Here is a 17,957-nt window from a genome sequence, read left to right on the forward strand (position 1 = left end):
TGTTAAAATATCCAGCATCTTAAATATTGATCCAGAAACAAGGAAAACAGTGCATAGAGCATCAAAATTCATTAGGGTTTTCAAAAAAAGTAGAAGAAGCAGCCTTTATATTCACAGGTCTCTACGGTAGATGGCGGTATGCACCTCTTAGCTCGTTCGCAACCGCCAGGACAACCTAGGAAAGAAGAAACTACTACAGCAACAGCAACTACAGCAGCAAGTAGAGACTTTTATTTTATCTTCTGGTTCCTGTGTGCACGTGGGGCTGCGGAAACATGCATTTAAGCATCATGGAGGAGCACAGCAACAGCATGGACACTAACAGTGACAGTGATTTTGATAATGAAGACTGCGATCAGACTAAGGAGAATGACAAAAATGAAGGCGAGCTCACACTGGAGGATGTATTGCGTTTGGGCGGGACAAAAGTGAGTTTTTAACGTGTCTCGTCCACACGTGTCAGTCTTCATTTAATCATTAGATTGGAACAGAACTGCACATAAGGGACAATCTGCGAACATTTATTGTAAATCCTCTCATGTATATATTTGTAGATGAATTGTGTTTTTCAACAATAGGCACTTCAGCTGCCTTTTTCCTTTTTCATTTGATTTTTCATAAAACTTATACAAGAACGTATACAAAGGGTTATTCTTCAAAGAACACGACTGACATTTTCGGGGCATATTTAATTGTTTTATAGCATGAATGACGTACAAGCAAGACGTGGAGAGGGAAACAGGGATAGAAATAACTCATGTCTTTTATTACACACACATAACGTTACGCTACTAGTAATTTTTTTTAACAGTAAGATTGTACTATTTAAAATAACTGTTTTCTCTTTGAATGTATTTTAAAATGTAATTTATTCCTGTGATCAAAGCTGAATTTTCAGCTTCATTACTCCAGTCTTTAGTGTCACATGATCCTTCAGAAATCATTCTAATATGCTGATGTTCTGCTCAATTAAAATTTTTATTATTGTTATTATTAATACTTAAAACAGCTGAGTACTTTTTTCAGGATTCTTTGATGAATAGATGATGAAAAAAATCAAAGATCAGTATTTATCTGTAATAAAAAGCTTTTGTAACACTATATGAAAGCTATTCAAAAGCTTGGAGTCAGTATAATTAATTCCTGTTTATCTGAACTACTTCTAAACTGTTCTTCTACTCAGCTGTTTTTAGCATAATAATAATAATAATAATAATAATAATAAATGTTTTTTGAGCAGCAAATTAGAATATTAGAATGATTTCTGAAGGATCATGTGACTGGAGTAAAAAATGCAGCCTTGAAATCACATAAATTACATTTTAAAATATTCAAATAGAAATAGAAAAATAGTAAAAATATTTCAAAATTGTACTGTTTTGCTGTACTTTGGGTCAAATAAATGAAGGCTTGGTGAGCAGAAGAGACTTCTTTAAAAAACATTAAAAATCTTACTGTTCAACAACTTTTGACTGGTAGTGTATATATGTATGTGTGTGTGGGCGTATGTATGTATTTAGTTAGTTAGACAGAGCTTCTTAGTCAAAATCTAGTGAGTTGTTCAGTTACAAACTAATAGTAAAGGTGCGTGTTTGTTAGTAACCTTTTAATTACAAAAAATAGAACAATAAAATCATTGGAAAATTATAAAATAATCTGATGTGACTATGATGAATCCTAAAATAATTGGAACTCCATATATAGTAATTTGCACAGCACACCTGTGTGCAGCAGAGATTGTAGAGTACTCAGATCTTTGGAACACAAATTAAGATATTTTTGATGAAATCAAAGAGTTTTCTGGTTCTCCATGGACAGCAAGGGTCCTACCATGTTCAAGGCTCAGAAAGGTACCGTGGAAAGTGGTTCAACCGTAATTTTATGAAGCTACGAGAATACTTTTTTTTGTGCAAAAAAAAAAAAGACAAATATCTAAGAAAAATATGCCATTATTGAGAGTACCAAGGCGCATACATGTGGTGCTGCTGACGTTCTCATTTTAGATGAAAATTTCAGATAGAATTTAGAGGGTTTTGCATCTGAATTCTTCATTTAAAGCCATTATCGGCCATTTCTGATATCTGTGATAATATCGTGCATGGTGCATCCCTAGTGAAAAGTTTCCAAAGACAGTGACATCCATATTGCAAAAGATCAACCCCTAAAACATTAAAACGTGCTTCATTTTGAAGAAACCTCTAAATGAATGTGAAACTCAATCTAAATGTAAAAATACATTTAGATTGATTGAGAGATTTGTGCTGAACTCAAGTGATGCATTTTTGTACTTTTACGTTTCGTACACAAATGTTTGCTATACAAACGGTGTAAAAAAATCTTTTCATTCAATTTCACACTAAACAGTAATTAATCCACTCAAACATTAAGCAAGGGCATATAAATCAATATCTAGTTAACATAATCCAGTCATTTTGTAGTTTAGTGCATAGTTGTCATTTAGTGCATAGTTTTTCTAGTGAAAACAGTGGTATTATTATCTTTATGCGTGTTTCTGTTTCATCTGCTTTGAAATTCTTTGTTTTTCAAGGATTTTTTTTTTTTTGCCACCACTAATTACAAGTACTGTGGTGATATGTTTATTTTTTTGTCTGATAAATCATGTTGTTGTCTTGTCACAGGCAGATTATGTCATGCTGGCCTGCATCGATGACTCTGCCGAGCTCATCAATGGTGGAAAGAAAAATACAATTGATGATCTGGAGGAGGGAGAGCTGGAAGGTTTCATAACAAAGCTGGGCATCCGTGCTTATGCAGAGCAACAAATCATTCAAGATGAACAGGATGAAACATCCTCAGAGCCATCGAAAAAGGAGAAAAAAAAGGCGAAAAGCTCCAAAACAAAAGAGGATTCACAGTCTGATGTGAAAAATACTGTTAAACCCTGTATGAAAACCCTTGTTCAGTCTACAGAGATTGGCCGTGCTACTGGAAAGAAGGCCAAACAGAAACACATAAACGTGTTTGAGTTTATTTCACGACAAACTCTGCTAATCAAACTTGGGGGGAAGTGGTTCGATATAGAGTACACCTCAGAGAGCACGTCTGTGGCTCAGGACGAGTCACTGGTCTTGCAGTACAAGGCTTTGGCTCAGAAACTTTATGAGAATGAAATTGCCCTTTACAAGAACAAGAAGAACTTCCAGAAGGGCGCCAACTCTGCCTGGATGAAGAGTGTAGTGTCCACAGGAACCTTGACCGATAGGATGGCAGCTATGACTGTGCTAATTCAGGATGCTCCGGTTCACAGTCTCGAGCACATTGAGAACCTTGTGTCTATGGTGAAAAAGAAAGGAAGTCGCAAACAAGGCCTCATGGCCTCGGATACCCTTAAGGACCTGCTGCTTACTGACCTTCTTCCAAATCACCGCAAGCTTCACACTTTCTCCCAGCATCCTTTTGAGCAGCTGGAGGAAAAAGCCAGTGGAAATAGAGACACCCGGGATCGCAGGCTCATCCTATGGTACTTCGAGCACCAGCTGAAACTTCGGGTAGCAGAATTTGTTGCCGCACTAGACGAACTAGCTCACGATACGGTTCAGGCTACCAAAATGCGTGCGCTTACCACTGCCTACGAGCTGCTGTGCAGTCAGCCAGAGCAGGAGAAAGTGCTTCTTATACAGATTGTCAACAAATTGGGGGATCCTGAATACAAAATTGCTTCCAAAGCCTCGCACCTGCTGGAAACGGTTCTTCACAAACACCCCAACATGAAGACAGTGCTGTGCTGTGAGGTTGAGCGCCTCATGTTCAGACCCAATATCAGTTCCAAAGCCCAATACTATGCCGCATGTTTCCTAAACCAAGTCATTCTGAGCCATGACGAAGCTGACTTGGCTGCCAAACTTATCACCATCTACATCACGTTTTTCAACGCATGTGTTAAGAAGAAGGATATTGAGTCTAAAATGCTCAGCGCTCTGCTGACAGGAGTGAACAGAGCATATCCATATGCAAAGACTGGGGATGATGATGTGTGCAAACAGCTGGACACGCTTTTTAAAGTGGTGCACATTGTCAAATTCAACACTGCTGTCCAAGCCCTTATGTTGCTCTTTCAGGTCATGGACTCCCAACAGACCGTTTCAGATCGCTATTATGTAGCACTCTACAGGTAAACCAACACTCTTCGTTTTTCTGATGAATTACAAAAATTACCTAAATCAACTTTTTATTAGTAGTTGCACAGTTTCATTTTATGTACACTTTGTCAGTTTACTAACATTTCAGTAGTCCGTATCAATTCTAGTAAAACACTAGTAATGATTCTCAGTTTGAAAGGGAAAAAAATGGAATGTACAGGGGAAAGTAAAATCTTTAAATGGAATCAATACTGCTGAAGGAAACTAACATTAAAATGATTCTTATTTTAGTATTGAGTTGGTACTACATATGGAAGTAGACAAAACTGTGTGTGGTCATATTGAACATGTATTGAAGCGCTGCCTACTCGCTGCCCATTCATATAATGTGATCCTTCAGGAATGTGTTGTGAGGAAGTGCACCAAAACATGCATTTCAGACATTGCGTTATTCCTTTTTTTGGGTTGGGGGTTGTTTTCTGCAATATATATATATATATATATATATATATATATATATATATATATTTTTTTTTTTTTATTATTATTATAGATAGGACAGTAAAAATTGACAGGAAGCTAGCTGAGGATAAATAGAACCCCTGCCTTATTTGTTCTTTTTTTTTTCCCCCCCACTCTTTAGGGCTGTTGAACGATTAATCGCATACAAAATGAAAGTTTGAGTTTGCCTAATATATACAGGGGTTGGACAATGAAACTGAAACACTGGCCAATATAGTGTTGGAGGTTTCATGGATATGTTTGCACAGCCTGGTGGCCTATCTTCACTGATTGCACACTGCACCAGTAAGAGCAGAGAGTGAAGGTTGACTATGTGCACCCAATGGATCAAACATTGTACCCTGAAAGTAGTGCCTTGTATCAGGATGTTAATGCACCAATACACACAACAAGGCTGGTGACAGAGTGGTTTGATGAACATGAAAGTGAAGATGAACCTCTCCCATGGCCTGCACAGTCACCAGATCTGAATATTATTGAGGGATGTTTTGGAAGAGCGAGTTAGGAAAAGTCCTACGCCAGCATCACGTAGTGACCTGGCCACTTTTTTTTTCTTTTTTTTTGCAAGAGGAGAATAGCTTAAAATCCTTCTGGCTACTGTGCAGGACTTATATTTGTTATTCCCAGGATGAAATGATGCTGCATTGGGCACAAAAAGGCTCAACAACGTACTAATTGTTTTTTAAAAAAACAGGTGTTTCAGTTTTATTGTCCAACCCCTGTATATGTGTGTGTGTATACTGTAATTATTGTGTGTATATATAAATACAAGCACATTCATGTATATATTTAAGAAATGTTTACATGTATTTATGATAATTCTTATAGAATTTATATTATATATAAATAAAAATATTTTGTACATAACATATTTCTCTTAAGTATGTACATTAATTTGTGTGTGTGTATAATATATATATAATATATATACACATAATAATTACACACAGTACACACATATTAGGCAAAACTTTGTATGCAATTAATCGTGATAAATAGTTTGACAGCCCTGGTATATATAAATACACACAAATTAATGTATATATTTAAGAGAAATATGTTATGTACAAAATATTTTTATTTATATGTACTATAAAGTATATAAAAATTGTCATAAATACTTTTAAATATTTCTTAAATATATACATTAATGTGTTTGTATTTATATATACATAATAATTAAACACAGTACGCACACATTAATTAGGCAAACTCAAACTTTTATTTTGTATGTGATTAATCATGATTAATCGTTTGACAGTCCTATATAAATTTCAATACTTATGTATTGAAAGTTTCAAAAAATGTATATAAAAACCTGTTTTACAGGTGAATGTATGACCTACCCTGTTTAAGTAAAAAAAGTCTTCATATTCACTGGAAAAGCAGCACAGACAGCATTATAATTAATGTCTTAATTTGTTTGTTTTACACAGAAAATTGTTGGATCCGGGGTTATCGTCAAGCTCAAGAAAGAGCATGTTTCTTAACCTCTTATATAAGTCTCTAAAAGCTGATATAGTGGTGAGACGGGTGAAGGCATTTGTGAAAAGGTTACTTCAGGTCAGTTGTGAACAGACCCCTGCCTTTGCATGTGGTGCTTTATTCCTTGTGTCGGAGGTGATGAAGAACAAGCCAGGCCTCAAGTTACTGCTACAGGAGGAAGCGGTAAGTCTACACGTACCCTCACAACCTGCGCATTGTGTTGTACTTAGTCAGAGATGTTCTTTTTTATATGAGGAGATGACAACCTCTACTATTAGAGAAAGTGTGACGGTCAACTGTGCTTTGTAAAACAATGGCATTATAGCCTTAACTTTAGTCATTAAATTGCTTTTGGAATTCTACTACAATCAGTCACAGTTTGTGGATACCATAAAAATGACTATTGCTGTAAGCAAAATTCTGTGAAACTCCTCTAATGAAAGAGCATTTTTTGTTGTAAACTCTACCTCTGAAAACACTTTGAAGATTAGCAGACAGGGTACCAGCTTGTTAAGCAATAAGCTGTTTCCTCATAAAAGCTGTTTATTCAGCCTCCCCTGCATTGACATCTATAACAAAAAAAAAAAAAAAAAAAAAGGTCTTATCTGCTTACTTGTGTACCACTGTGTTGATGCTTATTTAGCTAACTTTAGATATGGACAAGCTCTTGTTTTGTTTCTTGCTTCTTCTAACAAAAAGTCTCTCTGCAGGATGAGGAGGAAGAGGTGTATCAGGACCTCGAAGAGGATGTCGATGATGACGAGGAGAAATTTGTGGATGCAGTCAAAGATGAAAAAACACAGAGCGTGAAACAATGCCAGACCAAGCCCACTGCATCATGGGTACATCATCAAAACATAGAAGGTGAGCCTCGTTTATATATGCTTGTCAGAATAATTACTTTAGAAATGTATTTTTTTAAATTTGTGTTTGAATTTGTGTTTGTTTACATGAAAAGGAATGTCACCAACGTTTTAGCCAGTCATGTTTATATATTTCAACATTTTCCTGATCGATCATTTTTGGCACTTCCAAGTACTTGAGTACATAGGTACCCCTGCCCATACATAGATTTAAATTAGTGGTGTCATTTTACTAATTAATCGCACATTTTTTCTGAAATTAATCGCGATGAATCCCACATGATATTAAAGTTTTTAATTATACTTTTATATTGCAATAATTTCACATTCAATCTTCAAATTAATGTAGAAACATTAAAACTATATTTTTAATATTTGTTTAATGCCATCTTTTTCTATGACCGAAGGCAAGTAACTTTGATACCAACTGATGTCACTATGATTTTTTATTTTATTTTATTTTTCTAATATTTAACCATTGACTATAGCCATTCAGCATTACATTATAATTGAGAGCCATCAATTTAATATTTATTAGACTTTAAAAAATAATTTCTAATTTAAGTGAACTTAAAACAATCTTCAATAATAAATGCCCTTTAGCAAAATATAGAAAAGGGGAAAAAATATAGATAATTTTAATAAATAAGCCTAATTTAATAGTTATCAAACCGTAAATTCTAAATTAAATAAAGATAAAGCTTTAAGCTACAGAATTTTCCTCTTTTTAATTTCATGTCATAATTCACACCTGGTGCTGATGTGTCTAAAAAGTCTTCCTTCTGATGTGCTCATAAAGATATTACGCTTCTAAATAAACACAGTTCTTTAGCAGTTATGAGTGGGGTGGACAAACTTAGCCCCGCCCCTGCGTTAATTGCGCTAAAGTGAAAAAATTAATCGCCTAACATGCTGATTTTGATGCCACTAATTTAAATATTTACTTCTTTGACGTTACGATTTCAATGTCTGAATTTACTTAAGAATTAAAAATTCATTTTACTTTGAAAGGGTGAACTTGATTTCTTATGCTGTTACATTGTCATTATATTCATGACATAAAATGGTCTTAAAATAACAGTAATGTTGTTTATCTCAATTATTTCTGGTGCAATTTATTGTCTGTGTTACTGTGACAGGCCTATTCATTTCATAAAGCTGCCTCCACATGCATTTTTGTATAAACCTTTTTTCTTTATTGCAAACCTTTCATTTCTTCAGGTAGTTTAAATAAGGTGACTTATGACCCCATGAACAGAAACCCTTTATACTGCGGGGCTGATCACACGGCCCTCTGGGAACTGCAGAAGGTACTAAGGCTATTACTGTCTTTCCATTCTTCTCATTGTTACTGCGATCTGTGCGCTGACGCCATGTTCTTTTTTCAGTTGTCCTTTCATTTTCATCCCTCCGTGGCTCTTTTTGCGAAGACTTTATTGCAGGTAACAACTTTCTCTTGTTTAAATTCAGCCTCAGAGGTCAAAACGGTACTATTCACTTGTTACAAAATGGTACTATATCTTGTTACACACTCCTGGTCTTATTTTGCACAATTAATCATTGCACACACACACAAAAATGTCTTTTGTACTTTTCCTTTAAAACCGTAACCTGACTAACCTCTGAAACGACTAAAGCAGCAAAAGTTTTTTGGTAAACCAGTAGTCAGATGGCTATTCAGACATTGTTTTATGCTGCTGTTGTTAGTAATACAGTCTTTGTTTTTTGCCAATAGTTCACCTAAAATGAAAATGTACTCACCCTCATGTCGATTCAAACTTGTTTGTTTTGCCACTTTCTGTCTAATACAAGAGAAATCAAAACATTGATCAATTGCAAAGTAATTTTGTCTTACTAATAAATAGCAGATGTTTCAGATTATAACAAACCTTAAAACAAGGTAACAGTACGAAGAGATCTTGATGGAATATGAGATATTAAACTTGGCTAGCAAATCTGTATGTTATCTCAGATAATATGGCACATGACTGCCTGTAGTTTTACTTGCTTATAATGATCATATTTAATATATTAAATGTAATTCATTCAAATGATTTCACAGCTCAAACTAATTGTACGGTTAATATAGTAGCTCTAGTAAAATGAACTAATTAGGAATTCACTGATCAATCAGCATTGGCTGATCTTGGTGCTAAAATAATGGTGATTGGTGTAAGCCTCGAATTTCCTAATTGATGTACCACTAGTAATTATTCAAGATGAGTAATGAGACAATTGCCTGTCATAGTTTTCTCTTCTCTGTTAAACGAACAGTGTTTATGTGAACAGGTGCATTAACAGCTTTTTATTCTGATTAAAATTTTGATCGAAACAAACATTTGTCTTGGTGTAAACAGGGCTTAATCCTGTTAGAAAACCAGAAATGAGGTTTAGACAGCATGACTTTGAAATCCGCAACCTTCAACTTTTTAAGCAATTTCAGATTTTTTTCAGACGTTTGTCTTGACAAACTTTGTTATTATTATTATTGTTGTTATTGTTATTGTTATTATTGTTCATTTGACCCACAGGGAGAGTTCATCCAGTACACAGGGGATCCACTGCAGGACTTCACACTTATCCGATTCTTAGATCGGTTTGTATTTAGGAATCCAAAGCAAACAAAGGGAAAACGTAAGCAAACTGCAAAATTACACTTAGTGCTCTTGAACTGAGGACTTCATTTATTTTGCTCAGTTTATTTTTTATATTCTAGAAAACACAGATGCCACAGTGATGCAGCCCAAACACAGGAGGACGTTCAACAATATTCAGTCATTACCTGGTGAGTCCTGTTGTGTGTTGTGCCCAAAAAGTGTTATTTGGCGTAACTGTTGCATTATTATAGAATTCAGCTGGTGTGTAGTCACAGGGGTACAGTTATTGACTATTATACCATACATGCACAAAATTTACATGTCGTTCTATCAGATGAGCAAAAATTTTAGGCATTGTGTTCTGTTATTTCCCAATATTTTCTAATTTAATATGAAATGTTATGAATTTTGAAAACTTGACAGCTGAAATGTTTCAATGAAAAAAACAAAAACAAAGCTGCAAATCTTGTGTGCAAATCTTTTCATAAAAACTTGACAGATTGTTTACTGCATCAGTAATTAAGAAGTCAAGTAAATAAGCTAGAGATCTAGAGATCTTTTTTCCAGCTAACAGAACTATGAACACTGGATATTTTTCCCAAGATAAATGTCGCTTTATATGACATTTTGTTGTTCACAAGCTGTATTTTTGTGGTTAAAACACAGATTAAATGATTACATGATGCATTTCAGTAAGTTGTACTGTATTATTTGTGACCCTGAACCACAAAACCAGTCTTAAGTAGCACAGGTGTATTTGTAGCAATAGCCAAAAATACGTTGTATGGGTCAAAATGATCATCTTTTATGCCAAAAATCATTAGGATATTAAGTGAAGATAATGTTTCATGAAGATATTTTGTAAATTTCCTACCGTATATATCAAAACTTAATTTTTGATTAGTAATATGAATTGCTAAAAACTTCATTTGGACAACTTTAAAGGTGATTTTTATCAGTATTTAGAATTTTTATTTTTATTTTTATTTTTATTTTTATTTTTATTTTTTATTTTTTATTTTTTGCACCCTCAGATTCCAGATTTTCAAATAGTTGTATCTCGTCCAAATATTGTTCTATCCTATAAAGCTTATTTATTCAGCTTTCAAATGATATATATATATAAATCTCAATTTCAAAAAATTGACCCTTATGACTGGTTTTGTGGTCCAGGGTCGCATTTGACATACAACATTTGTTTCTCATATTTTGTGCTGTAACTAGTAAAGAGTTAGGAGGTGAAGAGTAAGAGATGATTGGTTGATGTGTGCTCTGCGCTGCTGCTTAAACCGGTGCGGCTATAATGCCACATCTGTAATGCCACATTAAAGAATGCTAAAACAGTATTTATTGTTTGAATTTTTCAATAAAATTAACCGAATCTGAAAGCTGAGACTTTGATTCTTATCAAAAGCACAGTTATTGGATGGGAGGAGTGCAACAAATAACTTAATTCAGGCATCGACTGAAAACAGCTTAGACTAAAAGATAGATCTTTAAATGTGAAGGATTAGTTTACTTAAAAATTAAAATTGTCATAATTTATTTACCCTCAAATTGTTCCAAACCCATAAGACTTATGGCTATGGTTATGTTTTTGTTTTTTGTTTTTTTCTCGAATTTGTAATGAAAGATGAGAGCTTTCTGTCCATCCATTGAAAGTGCAGGCAACCAAATCGTAAAAAGGTGATGAAGGCATCATAAAATGGGGGTAAGGGAGTGGGTTGGACATTATTGGTAGATCAACAACTTGTTCTGTAACATTTTAGAGCCAGAACTATTGGTTTTATAACAGGCTATGAGAAAGAACAACAGAACAGCTTTTTTTCTTTCTGTTATTTATTTATTTATTTATTTTGTGCAGTAAACTGTGAGGAATATCTGGCCAAAGAGGAGAGTCAAATACCTGTGGATGAGGTGTTCTTCTACAGGTTGGTAGAATTATCAATCAAATACAAATTACTATTGTCATTCAAGAAAGGACTAAAATAATGTAAATACACTGTTATGTGTCACTCAGGTACTTTAAGAAGCGAGATACAGAGAATCGGCGGAAAAAAACGAACAAAAACGAGGATAACGAGAGCGTGGAAGACATTGACGATGATGAATTTGAGAGAGTGCTTGGTAGGCTCTAAAATTGACACAATTTATCTTTTTCTCACATTTTCTTGTGAGAAAACTGACCAAAATTTTGTCTCCTAGATGCTCATGAAGGAGACAGCTATTTCATGGAGTTCGACGATGATGACTTGGACTTTGCAGGGTATGTCCAGCACTGTTTACACTATTAGACTTGCAACTTTATCATGTGTGGTATTGTAATTGCAAGCCTGGTAAAAGCTAGTTGATAAGGTGCTAGCATGTAAGAAAAGAAAAAAAAGGGGGGCAGGGATCAGTTAAAATTAAAGACCCTTTTGATGCATTATTTCTAGTGAAATTACATTTGTCAGCAAAACTATCTGTCAGAGCATTAGACAGAGCAAGGTATGTTCCTATAGACCAGTTTGGAGTAGACGTCACAGTTACGTCACTTGCAGTGGTTGCAGAAAAACACTGGTAACCAGTAGAGGTAATTGTGTAAAATCCACAGAACAAGAAAAAAAAAAATTGTGCCTTTTGATGCCAAAATCGGAATGCAAATAATTTTTATCAAATACTGCCATCAAAGACGCCATTTGAAGCTAAATGCAGATGTTTAAACAAACATACTATGGATGAAAGCTGCTATGATTACTCTACTTTTAAAGCATAAATTTGATTTAAACAATTAGGTCTACATAATATTCACATATGCTGTTCATAGGGAATGTATTGTATTAGCCCTACAGTTACAGCATGAAATATTATTTAAACCTATTACTATTAACATTTTTACATAACATTTATTTATTTTACCTCAAAATTATGACTTTTTTTCTCGCAAATGCAAGTTTATATCTCCTAATTTGGACTTTATAACTCGATTTAACTCAAAAGTAGTGAATTTGTCAGTTCTGAGGGAAAAAAGCCAGAAGTGTGGGATGAACTCCAATTCTGAGCCGAGGGGAAAAAAGAGAATGACCAGTTGTTTTTTCTTTATTAGAACTGTGGGATATAATCTCGGAATTGTGAGAATGAAGTCAGAGTTTTTAAATTATTTTTTTTTTTTTTTTTTTTAACTCCTTTATTCCATGATACCTGAAGTATGTGTTGTTGTGTTTTGTTTTGTTTTTTTGGTTTTTTTTTGTGGCTCAATATAAATGGTACTGCCTCATCTGGTATCATTTATAAAAATATTTTATGCAAACTCTATATATTGCCCAATCATATATTGTTCTGTTAAAAGTAATTAAATACTTTTGCTCTTAAGTTTTTTTGTTTTTTTTTTTATAATGTTTGGTGGTGTCACTTCATAGATCAAACATTTGGTATTAGTATTGGATTAGTTGGGTCTGTGACATTCTAGGGTGGTCTCTCAATGGAAGTATTGTATGAAGTTGCGCGCTGTGGTGAGGTCTTGATTTAACAGTGAATCAATTAAATCTGTGTAAATTATTTTAAAATTTGTATCTGGTAATATTATTAGCAGTTAAAGTGGCCAAACTATCTTTGTTGTTGCAGCAATGTGAAGCCCAAGTCTAAGAAAGGTCGTGATCAGGATGGAGAAGATTCTGATTCTGATGATGATGATGATGATGATGATGATGATGATCTTGATGATGAGGAGGTCTCTCTGGGCAGCATGGATGGAGACTTTGAACTTGACGAACTTGAGGACGAAGGTGGACAGTTCGTAGACTTAGAAGATGAAGACGTAGATGATGATGACGATGCAGGTGTGTCAAATCTTTGCAGTTTTCATGATCAGAGTTGAAAATAAATATGCCTTCGTAATTTCAAAGATAACACAGAATGAGAAATGGAAATGATTTCCTTGGGGAAGAAAATAACCTAAGGAAAAAAGGCCATTTGAAGCAGCTGGATTACTGGAGTTCATCTAGTAAACTGCAGAGTAAAGAATGGCTTTAGGTGAATGTTACGAAATCTTTTTAAGACCACATTCAAATCAAAGGCTTTCTAATAAAGACATGACCAAGAAGGCAGCAAAAGTCAAGAAAGTAGAATGTGTGGTAATGTGTAGATGACATAACTTGGCTTTACTCCATATAAACACCTTGGTTAACTGGTTCAGGTGTGTTTGATTAGTGTTGGAGTTAAAGGAGAAGTCCACTTCCAGAACAAAAATTCACAGATACTTACCCCCTTATCATCCAAAATGTTCATGTCTTTCATTCTTCAGTCGTAAAGAAATTGAGGGAAACATTTCAGCATTTTTCTCCATATAATGGACTGATATGGTGCCCTGATTTTGAAATTCCAAAATATAGTTTAGCTGTGGCTTCAAATGATTCCAAATGCGGTTGTAAACGATCCCAGCCGAGGAAGAAGGGTCTTATCTATCGAAACGATCTGTTATTTTCATTTAAAAAAAATAAAATTTCAATACGTTTTAATCTCAAACACTCGTCTTGTCTTGCTCTGCCTGAACTCTGTGTATTCTGGCTCAAGACAGTTCGGGTATGTCGAAAAACTCAAAACACATTTAACAAAAAAGGTAAAACAGCGATATATGACGATTTTGAAGTTGAGCGAGAACATGAGATGGGACTTTTTTGACATACCCTAACTGTCATGAACAAAAACAGAGTTCAGGCAGAGTAAAACAGGACATTAACATTTGACATTAAAAGGTATATAAATTGTATTATTTTTATGAAAATAAAAATAATAGTTTTGCTAGTTAAGACTCTTCTTCCTCAGCTGGGATCGTTTGAAGCCGCATTTAAACTGCATTTTGGAAGTTCAGGGCACCATAGAAGTCCCTTGTATGGAGAAAAATGCTTAAATGTTTTCCTCAAAAAACACAATTTCTTTACAACTAAAGAAAGAAAGACATGAACATCTTGGATGACAAGGGGGTGAGTACATTATCTGTAAAATTTTGTTCTGGAAGTGTACTTCTCCTTTAAACTCTGCAGAATGGTAGCACTCAAGAAGCAGAGTTGGCTACCCCTAAAAATTGACTTTGGAATTTTTTTTCATTATTTAGAGTGTTTTTGTAAGATTCACCCTTAAATTTCCCCAATCAACTGAATCAATTCTGTTTCCTTTTTTGTTGTGTGTGTGTGTGTGTGCACCCATCATCCCAAAAGGTCCTCAACCTGCAAAGAAGAAAAAGAAAGGAAAAACGGAGGACAAATCAGTGTTTGCATCAGCTGAAGAGGTAGATGATTTATGGGTTGAATGAGACGATTTTTACACTTTATACATTATTCAAAACACTATAGTATTTTATAAATACTAAACGACTTTGTGTAATACTGAATTACACCAAGCCCATTTTTGCAGTCAGTTTACAGTCTTAAGTTTCCATGTTCCTTCAAAAGCATGCTGTATTTCAATGAGCAAATTTACAGGAAGGGCCCGTTTTACTAACAGATTGCGCCAGTTGGTCAACTGATATATCGCCAAAGCCAATATATAGGCTAATATTTTTCAAATATCGGCATTGGCCAAGACGTTTTTCTGTTTGGCCTATATGTTCAAGACATTTATTTTATATATGCTCACATATAGCTCACATTCGTCCTCTTTATTCATTCTGAATATTTCTTTATTTGTGAAAAATACTGTAATAGAATTATAGAATCAGGAAGTTGTCATCTAAGTATAAGTATGTTTATTTTACACACTAATTTTTAATAATTCATTTTCAAATTATTTCAGATTTCTCAAACATTAAATAAAAATCAAATTATAAATAATTAAAATAAAACAATACTTGTACTGTGTATAATGTACTGTCAGGTTTTACTAAAGATGCGCAGTGAAGAATTGGAATTTTTTTGAAGAATTTTTTTGTTGTTTTTTTTTTTTTTTTTTTATAAATAACCTGACCTTATTGAATATGCATTTGTAGGAGTTTCCCTTTCAGATGCAAAATTTATGGGAGGGGAGTATTCAAATGAATCACGCAATGTGTTTTACTAACATTTGTTTTTACTCTGTTTTTCGTTGTACAGTGGCTTCTTTATTTTCTTATTCATTATTTGCGACTATGCTAATTTGTGCTGTGCTTGGTATATTGTGTTGGTTGATATGTAAATGAGATGTTGCGTCTATTCTTTTAATTTGCGCATTGTTAGTAAATCACCTACAGACATTTCACCTCTCATCAATGCCGTTTTAGAATTGCGCTCTTGCTCTAATTTGCCCTGTTTAGTAAAACTGGCCCAAATTGTACATTTGTGAATAATTCTCAGTAAATTACACGTTTGCACGTACAGTACCTTATATTGCCTGTGAATGAATAGAAAATGTCTTTCTTCTGTCTTTTTAAACAGTTTGGCTGTTTGCTGGAAGAAAACACAAACTTGAAGTTTGACAACTGTGATATGAATGCCATGGCCAATACGGACAAAGCTAGTGAGTGCTGAAAATAGATTTGTTTTATTTTCCAATAGAAAAATTAGTTCATACACAATAATAATTAATTATATATTTCATTATTCCAAACTGTGCAATAGCCTCATGATGGTTTTGTGGAGTGAAATCTTTCCTCATTTTCCTGTGTCTTTTCAATCAGACGTGAAGCAGCTGAAGTGGGAAGTTCAGCGGAATGACTGGATCCAAGGGAGAGATGTCAAAACTCTCAGACGGAAAAAGGCCATGTTCAACAAGAGAAAGTTCGGAAATGCCAAAAAGCTTAAGAGTGTCAAAAGGAAGAAGTGATGACCAGATTACATTGCTGTAATATACATGAGAGGGGGGGAATGCTATGCTATGTTTCTGAAATATACTAGCTGTAAAGTTGTAAAGTGGTTCAGTCAATATTGGCTGTTCCAGGCATTTACAGTGTTATATTAAATCCAGGGTTTATCCATAGTTTGGAAAATGCTTTATTTTAACTGTTATGCTTTAATGTTTTAACATGTTAATATCTTCCTTTGTCTCTTTTTTTTTTTTAAATATTTTGTCCATTACATCAAAATATCTGAAAAAGCAATAAATATACAAGGACAAAACTTAATGCAGCATATCTGTTGTAAGCCCCAGAGAAACCAGCAGAAGCCCAGCACTAACAGATAAATTTGGGGAGGAATAAATTACTAACAAAGCCAACAAGAGTGGGTTTAAGCAAGCTTGATTTGAATATTGGATTGTTTCAAAATGTGTCTAATGACCTGTCTGTTTTATTATCATGCCCCTAACTGTACATTGTGCTTCAGTCACTATCAAAGCTCTATTGTGGAGACTCAACAGTACACTTATTGATTTACCAGAAGTTACAGAAAAATTTTATCACCAAATTATTCATTATGTGCTACAATTTAAAACTTGTGTTGTACATACTTAAGATTTACTTAAGACAAGTCACCTTTATTCAAAAAGCACTCTATTCAATATGGAAAATTTCAATCAACTTCAAAGTGTTTAACAGGAAAATATTATAATCAATGATGCAAACCAAAATGAGACAATTCTGCTGTAAATCAGCTATGGCAAGACAATGGTGTCATTACTCAGTTCCAGAGAGGTCATTGTTGGTTCAGTTCAATAACATTTTTTCATTATGAAACAAGTTCACTAAGTGGCCCTCCAGGACTAAGTTTGGACACCCCTGGTCTAGCATAAATCAAATGTGCCTGCAATTTTTTTGTTAGAAAGACCTGTTCCAGTTTTTCAGAGGAGATGACAACCACTTTTCTCAACTCCGTACATTTATTTTTGCCGTTAACTGATGTAATCCAGAGTGCAACTATAGCTTCTAGCAGCGAGCTTGGGCCCAGGCGCTATCACTACCGCCAACTTTAGGAATTAGGATTCACTTTACGAAAACATTTAACTAACTAGGGCCACTAGAATCATCACCACTTTTCACCCTGTTAATAATGGCATTGAGTATCAGTCCCATAATGTTAGGTGGTTAAGGGGGTCATGAATTGTATTTGCATCTTTTTTTATAGCTCCATTAGAAAAGATAAAAAGAAATAAATGCCCATTTTCTACCCTGTTTTTGACCCCCTGGTGTTTGTCCACTGTTTTAAGAGGTGTGTCTCCTTTAAGACTGCTGTGGTTGGGTAACATCTTTGCATATTAAATAATTAGTATACTTGAAGAACTGTTGAAACACAGTTATGATTGCACTTGTAACTAATCATGGAAAATATGAATTACAGTGTTGTTTTCACAGTACATCTACTTAATCAAAGGTTCTTTTTAACAGTGTTTTTTTGCCATGTGCATTATAAACTATGTTGAACGCTTGAAGCAGCAGCCCTACGATTTCACTATCTTGGAGTGAAAGCGACTTGGCAGTCCACTAGATTCTTGCTGTCACTATGGCA

The 17,957-nt window shown here is 34.4% G+C and overlaps 1 protein-coding gene across 1 annotated transcript; it reads left to right on the forward strand.

Moving 5' to 3' along the window:
- Positions 1-215: 215 nt before the first annotated feature.
- Positions 216-17,743, forward strand: cebpz (CCAAT enhancer binding protein zeta). Its single transcript, XM_051139332.1, has 15 exons — positions 216-428; positions 2,640-4,132; positions 6,059-6,290; positions 6,818-6,971; positions 8,192-8,280; positions 8,359-8,412; positions 9,502-9,604; positions 9,687-9,755; positions 11,432-11,498; positions 11,588-11,694; positions 11,773-11,833; positions 13,171-13,385; positions 14,763-14,833; positions 15,954-16,035; positions 16,196-17,743. Exons 1-15 carry the CDS (start codon positions 276-278, stop codon positions 16,339-16,341), a joined length of 3,096 nt encoding a protein of 1,031 aa, XP_050995289.1. The 5' UTR covers positions 216-275; the 3' UTR covers positions 16,342-17,743.
- Positions 17,744-17,957: the final 214 nt, after the last annotated feature.

Source organism: Labeo rohita, chromosome 20, assembly GCF_022985175.1.
Source record: "Labeo rohita strain BAU-BD-2019 chromosome 20, IGBB_LRoh.1.0, whole genome shotgun sequence".
NCBI lineage: Eukaryota > Metazoa > Chordata > Actinopteri > Cypriniformes > Cyprinidae > Labeo > Labeo rohita.